General features: G+C 38.2%; 1 protein-coding gene across 1 annotated transcript; it reads left to right on the forward strand.

Moving 5' to 3' along the window:
• The first annotated feature begins 444 nt into the window (after window positions 1-444).
• On the forward strand, window positions 445-1,401 carry LOC115294025 (olfactory receptor 2T29-like). The gene has a single exon (XM_029941726.1). It carries the CDS (start codon window positions 445-447, stop codon window positions 1,399-1,401), a length of 957 nt encoding a protein of 318 aa, XP_029797586.1.
• The last annotated feature ends 9,375 nt before the right edge of the window (window positions 1,402-10,776 follow it).

Genomic DNA, 10,776 nt, shown 5'->3' on the forward strand with positions numbered 1-10,776 from the left:
AAAAATTCTAGAAATATAACTTCACTTTTTCAATGATTCAATTATTTGCCATGTTTGCTTAAGTTATCCTCTCTGTAAATATATGTTAATGTATGACATTATCTATCATGAGGAAAGGTGATGATATAAACTGTGGCAATTTCAATATTAGTTACCAACTACTCTGACCCACAGTTGTAATTTTTATCTTGTGATAAGTTCATTAAATAATAATTGATTAATAATCCCCAATCTATAGGCCCATGGGACTTCCCATTTTTAGTACAAGTTGCTGTACACAAACATTAACACAAAAATTCCCAGTAAGCATTTCTTTTCTTTTCTTTTTCAGTAAGCATTCCTTAAATCATTTCAGGTGATTCCACTTCACGAAGGACCCATTGCCTCCAAAGCTCTCCTTGGTAAAGTTGTGGTCTAGATGAACTTGGGTCTAGGTGAACCCTGATGGACAACAAAAATTGGATGGTCAATGAAACTGAACAGTCCAATTTCATCCTGGTGGGAATTTTCAGTCAGTCAAAATACCCAACTCTCCTCTGTGTGATCATTTTTATGGTTTTCTTGTTGGTATTGTCTGGAAACTCTATGTTGATATTTCTGATATACTCTGTTGCTCACCTCCACACCCCTATGTACTTTTTCATCAGCCAGTTGTCTCTTATGGACGTGATGTACATTTCCATCACTGTGCCCAAGATGCTTATGGACCAGGTGATGGGTGTGAATAAGATCTCACCTCTCGAATGTGGGATGCAAATGTTTTTCTATGTGACACTAGGAGGTTCAGAATGTTTCCTTCTAGCCTCCATGGCCTATGACCGCTATATGGCCATCTGCCAGCCTCTTCATTATCCTCTCCTCATGAATCATAGGGTTTGTCTCCTACTGGCATCAGGCTGCTGGTTCCTGGGATTTTTGGATGGATTCATGCTCACATCTGTCACCATGACCTTTCCCTTCTGTAGATCTCGGGAGATCCATCATTTCTTCTGTGAAGTCCCTGCCGTAGTTAAGCTTTCCTGCTCAGACACATCCCTCTATGAGACACTCATGTACCTGTGTTGTGTCCTCATGCTCCTCTTCCCGGTGACAGTCATTTCAAGCTCCTATGTTTTCATCCTCCTCACCATCAACAGGATGAACTCAGCAAAGACCCAGAAGAAGACTTTTGCTACTTGCTCCTCCCATATGACTGTTGTCATCCTCTTTTATGGGGCTGGAGTCTACAACTACATGCTTCCCAGATTTTACCACACCCCTGAAAAGGACATAATGGTATCTGTTTTTTATACCATACTCACTCCACTGCTAAACCCCTTAATCTATAGTCTGAGGAATAAAGATATCACAGGGGCATTAAAGAAAAATATTGAGTGTGGGAACTGTCTTTCAAGAAAATAGAAAATAGAAAACTTAGATGTTAATATATTTTTCTTATCTCTGCATGTCAGAACGTTAGAAGTTTAAGCCAGTGGTATTTCTTAGACCCTAATACCAAGGAGTCTTATATCATATTCACAAACTATTTTATGAATTGCTTCAATACGACAATTGTCTTTAATTCTAAACTCCTCCAGTATAATGTATTGTACTGTTGTAATATTTTATGTAACACGAAGTAAAGATTATAGCTACACTCATTATATAGAAGAATATCCCCATTCTTATGAAATACATAATGAAATAATTAGAGGATAAAGGTCTTGTGGAGGTATAAAATGTTCTCAAATGTAAAGGAGGAAAAGGCATATAGAAAGAGGGGAAAGGATGGAGTGAAGAAGGGAGAGAAAGAGAGAGAAAAATTTAGATTGACAGCAAAGGGATGAAGCTGAGCTGGTAGAAGGTTAGTAATAGAGGAGTGTAGGCAAAGAAAATATGATGTCCACTGTACCTCTCTCAATTATGCTACTTTTCCACAAATTTGAAATTAACTCCAAATAAATAGTTAAAACAGTCACTCACACACACACTTATATTTTGAGTTTTTATTATGTATGATGGCAATGTGACAAAAAATCATAGGAAACAAGTAAATTTTAAAGTTGCATTTTATTGCTGAGACAATCCACTTACATTTATCTACAGAGTCCAACCTTAGAGATATTTAGAGAGGATTAATAATTCTGCTATGTGGTATTCCTAAGATTCAGGATGTGTAAGTGATGGTGAGAAATATTAAATCATGGTGGAAGGAAGACTTAATGAAGGTTCATACACAAGGTGATTTCTGATCTGAGGTTTCTCTTTTTAAAATTTAGTTAGCTAACACACAGTGTAATATTTCATTCAGGAGTAAAATTCAGTGATTCATCACTCCCAGTGCTCGACACAACAAGGGACCTTCTCAGTATCAATCACCCAGTTCCCACATCCTCCCTCCATCAGCACTCAGTTAGTTCTCTACTTTTTTAAAACTATAATTCATTGTCAAATTGGCTAACATATGGTGTGCCAAGTGTGCTCTTAGTTTGTGGAGTAGATTCTGATAGTTCATCACTTACATACAACACCCAGTGCGCATCCCAACAAGTGTCCTCCTCATTCCCATCACCTGCTTTCCACTCCCCCCCATCAACCATCAGTTTGTTCTCTGTATTTTAGGTTCTATCTGGTTTGCCTCCTTCCCTCTCTGTTTGTAACTATTTTTCCCCCTTCCCTTCCCCCATGGTCTTCTGTTATGTTTTTCAAGTTCCACTACAAGTGACTGCCTTATTTCATTTAACATAATACCATCCAGTTCCATCCATGTTGCTACAAATGGCAGGATTTCATTCTTTCCCATTGCCAAGTCGTATTCCATCGGATATATAAACCATATCTTCTTTATCCATTCATCAGTTAATAGACATTTAGTCTCTTTCCATAAACTGGCTATTGTTGAATGTAAAGCCATAAACATTGGGGTACATGTGACCCTATGAACCAGCTCTTCTGTATCTTTGGATAAATTTCTAGTCGCACTATCGCTGTGTCAGAGGGTAGATCTATTTTTAAGTTTTTGAGGAAACTCCTCACTGTTTTACAGAGTGGCCTCACCACTTTGCAATACCACCAACACTGCAAGAGGGTTCCCATTTTCCACATCCTCAAAAGCATCTGTTGTTTCCTGAGTTGTTTATTTTCGCCACTCTGACTGGCATGAGGTGGTATCTCAGTGTGGATTTGATTTCTATTTCCCTGATGATGAATGATGTTGAGTATTATTTCATGTGTCTGTTAGACGCCTGCAGGTCTTCTTTGGAAAACTGTCTATTCATGTTTTCTGCCCATTTCTTAAACGGATTATTTGTTTTCTGGGTGTGGATTTTGGTGAGGTCCTTATAGATTTTGGATACTAGCCCTTTATTGGATATGTCATTTTCAAATATCTTTTCCCATTTTGTTGGTTACTTTTTAGTTTTGCTGATTGTTTCCATTTCACTGAAGAAGCTTCATATCTTGATGAGGTCCCGATGGTTCATTTTTGCTTGTAATTCCCTTGCCTTTAGAGATATATTGGGCAAGAGATTGATGCACTTGAGGTCAAAGAGGGAGTTGCCTGCTTTCTCTGCTAGGATTTCGATGGTTTCCTGTCTCACATTTAGATCTTTCGTCCACTTTGTGTTTATTTTTGTGTATGGTGAAACAAAGTGGTCGAGTTTCATTCTGCATGTTGCTGTCAAGTTCTCCCAGCACTCTTTGCTAAAAAGGTTGTCTTTTTTCCTTTGAATACTCTTTCCTGCTTTCTCAAACATCGGTTGGCCATACAATTTTGGGTTTAATTCTGGGTTCTCAATTCTATTCCATTGGTCTTTGTGTCTGTTTTTGTGCCAATACCATACTGTCTTGATGATGACAGCTTTGTAGTAGAGGCTAAAGTCTGGGATCATGATGTTTCTCACTTTGGTTTTCTTTTTCAATATTACTTTGGCTATTCAGGGTCTTTTGTGGTTCCAAACAAATTTTAGGGTTGTTTGTTCTAGCTTTGAGAAGAATGCCAGTGCAATTTTGATTAGGATTGCATTGAATGTGTAGATTGCTTTGGGTAGTATTGACATTAGAACAAGATTTATTCTTCCAATCCATGAGCATGAAATGTTTTTCCATTTCTTTGTGTCTTCTTCAATTTCCTTCATAAGTTTCCTATAGTTTTCAGCATACATATTTTTAAGTCTTTGGTCAGGTATATTCTTAGGTATTTTGTCGTTGTTGGTGCAATTGTAAATGGGATCAATTTCTTGATTTCTCTCTCCATCGCTTCATTATTGGTGTGTAGAAATGTAACTGCTTTCTGTGCATTGATTTTGTACCCTGTGACTAGCAGCATTTTGGTGGAGTCTTTTGGGTTTTCCATGTGGAGTATCATATCATCTTTGAAACATGAGACTTTGCCAGTTTTGATGGCTTTTATTTTATTTTATTGTCTGATTGCTGATGTTGGGACTTCCAATACTATGTGAGGCTACAGTTGTGAGAGGGAACATCCCTGTCATGTGTCTGAGCCCAGGGGGAAAGCTCTCACTTTTTCCCCCACTGAGTAGGATATTTGCTGTGGGTTTTTCATATATGGATTTTATAATGTTCAGGTATGTTCCTTCTATCCCAACTTCCTTGAGGTTATTTATTAAGAAAGGATGCTGTAATTTGTCAAATGATTTTTCTGCTTCTATTGACAGATTTAAATGGTGCTCACCTTTTCTTTTATTAGAGTGATGTATCACCTTGATTGATTTGCCAATATCGAACCACCCCTGCAGCCCAGGAATCAATACCACTTGTTCATGGTTAAATTCTTTTTATATGATGTTGATTTAGACAAGATTCAGTATCCTGTTGAGAATTTTTGCATCCAGATTCATCAGGGATTTGGGCCCATAGTTTTCCTTTTTTGTGAGGTCTCTGTCTGTTTTGGGGATCAAGGTAATGCTGACTTCATAGAGGAACTCCAGAATTTTTCCTTCCATTTCTATTTTTTGGAACTGTTTGAGAATAATAGGTATTAACTCTGCTTTAAACGTCTGGTAGGATTCTCCTGGAAAGTCATCTGGTCCAAGACTCTTATTTGTTGGGAGATGTTGATAATGTATTCAATTTCTTCACTAGACATGGGTCTGGTCAAAACTTCCATTTCTTCCCATTTGAGTTTTGGTGGTGTGTGGGTGTGTGGGATACGTCCATTTCTTTCAGGTTGTCCAGCTGGTTGGCATATAATTTTTCACAGTACTCTCTGATTCTTGATTGTATTTCTGAGGGATTGGTTGTGACAAATCTATTTTCATTTGTGATTTTATCTCTTTGGTTCCTTTCTCTTTTCTTTGTGAGAAGACTGGCTAGGGTTTCATCAATTTTATTTATTTTGTCCAAAGAACAACTCTTACGCGGTTTCATTGTCATTCTGCTTCTAGTTCTTTTAGGTGTGCTGTTAGATTTTGTATTTGAGATTTTTCTTGTTTCTTAAGATAACCCATGATTGCAATGTATTTTCCTCATAGGACTGCCTTTGCTGCATCCCAAAGTGTTTGTGCTGATATGTTTTCATTTTTATTTGTTTCCGTATATTTTTAAAAGTTCTTCTTTAATTGCCTGGTTGACCCATTGTTCTTTAGTAGGATGTTCTTTAACCTCCATGCTCTTGGAGGTGTTCCAAAATTTTCCTGTGGTTGATTTCAAGTTTCATAGCATTGTGATATGAAAGTGTGCATGGTATTATATCAATTCATGTGCAATTATTGAGGGCTGTCTTGTGATCCAGTATGGGATCTATCTTGGAGAATGTTCCACTTGAGAGGAATGTGTATTCTACTGCTTTAGGATGAAACGTTCCAAATATACCTGTCAAGTCCGTTTGGTCTAGTGTATCGTTCAGAGCCACTGTTTTTTATTCATTTTATGTCTAGATGACCTGTCCATTGTTGTAAGTGGAGTATTAAAGTCTCCTGAAATTATCACATTTTTAACAATAAGATTGCTTATGTTTGTGATAAATTGCTTTATATATATGGGTGCTATCAAATTGTGTGCCTAAGGCTTTATAATTGTTAGCTCTTACTGATGGATATACCCCATAAATATGATCTAATGCCCTTCTTCATCTTTTGTTACAGCCTTTACATAAACTCTCGTTTGTCTGATACAAGTATGGATACTTCAGCTTTCTTTTGACTTCCAGAAGAATGACAGATAGTTCTCTATCGCCTCACTTTCAATCTGAAGGTGTCCACAGGTCTAAAATGGGTCTCTTTTGGATGGCAAATAGATGGGTCTTGGTTTTTTTTTTTTAATCCATTCTGATACCATATGTCTTTTGATTGTAGCATTTAGTATTTTTACATTCAGTGTTATTTTTGAAAGATATGGATTTAGACTCCTTTTGTTCTCTGTAGGTTTCATGTTTGTAGTGATATCTCAGGTCCTTTGTGGTCTTTGCAGCATTCCACTCACAGTGCCCCCCTTAGGTCTCTTGTAGGGCTGGTTTAATGGTGATGAGCTCCTTCAGTTTTTGTTTGTGTGAAAAAACCTTTATGTCTCTTTCTATTCTGAATGACAACCTTGCTGGATAAAGAATTCTTGGCTGCATATATTTTCTGTTCATCACATTGAAGGTTTCCTGCCCTTCCTTTCTGGCCTGCCAAGCTTCAGTAGATAGCTCTGCAACCACCCTAATAGGTCTCCCTCTGTATGTTAGAGCCCTTTCATCCCTAGCTGCTTTCAGAATTCTCTTTATCTTTGTATTTTCCCAGTTACATTCTCATATGTAATGCAGAAGATCATTTCAAGTTATGTCTGAAGGCAATTTTCTGTGCCTCTTGGATTTCTATGGGTTTCCTTCCCCAGATTGGTGAAGTTCTCTGCTATGATTTGTTCAAGTACACTCCTGCAATTTTTTCTCTCTCTCTCTTTTCTTCTGTAACTCCTATGATATGGATAATTTTACGTTTCATTGAACCATTTATTTCTATAATTCTTCCCTTGTGGTCCAGAATGTTTTTACCTTGCTTTTCATCAGACTCATCTTTTTTTCTATGATTTTATCTTCTATTTCACTTATTCTCCCCTCTCCCTCTTCCCTTGGTGTCACTGTCTCTAGTTTATTTTGCCCTTGATTTACAGCATTTTAAAATTCATCATTACTATCTTTTAGTTCCTTGATCTCTGCATCAATATGTTCTCTGTTGTCTTCTATGTTTTTGCAAGCCCAGCAATTAATCTTATGACTCTAATTTTAAGTTCTTGTTCAGTGTTATTGTTTATATATATTGTGGCCAATTTTTTTTTACCTCTCATTTCTTCCTGGAATTTCTTTTGTGTAGAATTCATCATTTTAGCTAGTTTTCTGTCCCTAATGGGTTCTTATGTGCCCAACACCAGCCAGCACTACTATATTAAACAGGGGTCATACATTATACATAATCTGACCCTTCAGGAGATGTTTGTGGAGTATGATACTTGCTCTCTTTTACTGTGATTCTGGTTGCTTTATCTCCCTACTTGTAGTGATATTTTCAACCTTCCACCAGGTGTGTTTTGATTGTTCCTTCAAGTAGCCCTTTGAAGAAAACAAACAAACAAACAAATACACACTCAGTCAAGTAAAACAGCTAATAATACAATGAGGTGAGGGCATTGTTGATGGAACAGGGTTTTTCCCATAGAAAGAGAGAAATGACAAAGGTGGAGAAAATGTGTAGAAAAGATATTGAGAGAGAAAGAGAGAAAAATTAAAAGGAAATATAAAACAGGTACAAATAGTATAGATTAAAGATGTCTGGTTAAACACACCAAAAACGAGAATAACCAGACTTGAGGAAGAAAGAAATAAGGAGAGAAGGAAGAAAATTAATATATATTATAGATAATATATATCAATATGTATTATATATTCTTTATATATATTATACACCTCTTAACATATACGTGTGTGTGTGTGTGCGCGTGTGTGTGTGTGCGTGTGTGTGTGTGTGTGTGTGTGTGTGTAGAATTCTCCAGGACGTAAATCAAGAAATGCAGGGTCCCTTGAACTGGTGGCAGTGCTGGTTTGAAAGAGGGGCTGTATTGTTCTTCAGGGTCAATCCCGTTCTAGTAGATACACAGTTTACCAGGGTGCAGTGGCACCCTTTGGTATAGGTGGGTCCCATCTCCACTGTGGGCCCGCCATCCATTCCCTGAAGCCCCTCCTTGTTGGTGTTGGGGAGAAAATTGGTGACACCTCAATCTCTCCTCCATCGATCAGATGTCCAAAATCACTCTCTTCATGCTATCCTCACTGTGCTGCAAGTGGAACCAGGCAGTGTGCCCTACGCATCGACTCCTACACCTCCCTGGTGCTTGACTATTATTTAAATCCAGATGTCTCATAGGGTCCTGTTCCATGCACCCCATTTCCAAGGAAGTGCTCCTCTGCCTGCTGATAATGTGGTCTCTGGCTGGCAGGTACAGAGAGTCTTTGTCTTGTGAATGGTTATATACCTTCTTCTCACAGCACTTCAGGGAGAGTATTGCTTTCTCACACTGCAGACTGCAATTCTGAACTAGTTATGAAGCCCAGGGCTGGCTACCCTCCTCCCCAAGTCTGCAAACTGGGCAGCTGTCCCCAGTCTTGAGATAGTCCCAGAGATAGAGATTAGGTCTTTCTACATCTTGGTCCATGGTTCTCTTTTGTCCAGATGCAGTCCTTCACTTCCTCAGCCTCTCCTTCTCTTCTGTTTGTATTTCTGCAGAAGGGGATACCACCCATCCATGCATAGGCAGCTCATTTCATCTCTCCCCGTTCCCAATCATGCACCTATGGCAGGTGAGATTGTCCCTGTGGGTACCTGGAGATGTCTTTGTCACTCTGCAGCCCAGACTCTTGGAATTCAAAGTCCTTTGGTCTCAACACTGGTGTGTTTGAGAGAAGAGGGAATTTCGGGTTTCCATACTTCACCATGTTTGAGAAATAGCTGTTCTCTAATGTTAAGAGCCTCTTGTGGCTTCCCTGTCTTCTCCTTGTCCCTCCTCATATTTCATCTGTTTCATTTCAGAAACCTTATATATGAGTGAAATCATATGATAATTACATTTCTCTGATTGAGCTATCTAGCTTAGCATAATAGGTTCTAGCTCCATTCACTAAAGGCAAATGGCAAGATTTCATTCTTTCGAGATGTGTGTGTGTGTGTGTGTGTGTGTGTGTGTGTGTGTTTGTGTGTGTGTATCAGTTGATGAACATTTGGCATCTCTCCATATTTTGGCTATTGTTGACAATGCTGCTCTAAATATTGGGGTGCATATATTTCTTTGAATCTTTATTCTTCATCCTTTGAGCAATACCTAATAGTGCAATTTCTGTATCATATGGGAGTTCTATTTCTAGTTTTTTAATGTTTATTTGTTTAGTTTGAGAGAGAGAGAGAGAGAGAGAGAGCGAGAGAGAGAGCAAGCGAGCATGTGTGAGCAGGAGAGGGTCAGAGAGAGAGGGAGAAAATGCCAAGCTGGCTCCATACTGCCAATGCAGAGCCCCACACATCACTTGATTCAACATCAGGGTTTGATTCATGTGAGATCATGACCTGAGCCGAAATCAAGAGTAGAATGTCCCAACCAACAAGACACTCAGACACTCCTACTTTCAGTTTTTTGAGGAACTTCCTACTGTTCTCCAGAGTGATTACACAAGTTTGCTTTCCCACTAACAGTGTAAGAGGCTTCCACTTTCCCCACATCCTCGCCAATATCTGTTATTTCTTGTGTGGTGAACTTTAGCCATGCTGATGAGTGTGAGGCAATATCTCACTGTTGTTGTGATTTGTATTCTCCTGATGATAAGTCATGTTGAACATCTTTTCATGTGTCCGATAGCCACCTGTATGTCTTATTTTGAAAAAAAATGTTCATATCTTTTGCCCATTTCTTAATGGAGTTGGTTGCTTAAGGGTGTTGTGAGTAATAAGTTCCTTATACATTTTAGATACTATTTCTTTATCAGATATGTCATTAACAATTATATTCTCCCCTTTCTTTGGTTGCCCTTTTAGGTTTGTTGTTTTTTTTTTTCTGTGCAGAAACTTCTTACCTTGATAAAGTCCTAATAGTTCACTCTTGCTTTTGTTTCCTTTGTCTCTGGCTATGTCTAGTAAGAAGTTGCTCCCTTTGAGGTCAAATTGGTTGCTGCCTGCTTTCTCCTCAAGGAGAAATGGTTTCCTGTTTCACGGATAGGTCTTCATCCATTTTGAATTTATTTTTGGACATAGTATAAAAATCTGGTCCAGTTTCATTCCTCTTCATGTCACCGTCCAGTTTTCCGAGCACCATTTGTTGAAGGCTGGTTTTCGTTTTTTGATTTTTGGGGTTTTTTTTTGTTTTTTTTTTTACCAGTAAATGTTCTTTTCTGCTTTGTCATCATCAGTAAACCATATAATTTCAGGACTATTTCTAGGTTTCCTATCTGATATATTTTTTAAATTATTATTTATTACATTTTAAAATGTTTATTTATTTATTTTCAGAGAGACAGAGTGTGTGAACAGGGAGAAGCAGAATGAGAGAGTGAGAGAGAGAATCTCAAGTAGGCTCCATGCTGTCAACAGAGAGCCGAACATGGGGCCCAATCAAACAGGCCAGGAGATCATGACCAGAGCCAAAATCAAGAGTAAGATGCCTAACTGATTGAGACATCCAGGTGTCCCCCAAAATACATTATTTGGCAATATGATTCTTTAGGTGAACATAAAATAAAAGCTTCCCCAGACAAACAAAACTGAGGGAGTTTCTCTACACAAGAAATGCCTTACAAGAAATCCCCAAATAATTCTTCAAAAA

This window comes from Suricata suricatta, chromosome 6, assembly GCF_006229205.1.
Source record: "Suricata suricatta isolate VVHF042 chromosome 6, meerkat_22Aug2017_6uvM2_HiC, whole genome shotgun sequence".
In the NCBI taxonomy this organism is placed as follows: Eukaryota; Metazoa; Chordata; class Mammalia; order Carnivora; family Herpestidae; genus Suricata; species Suricata suricatta.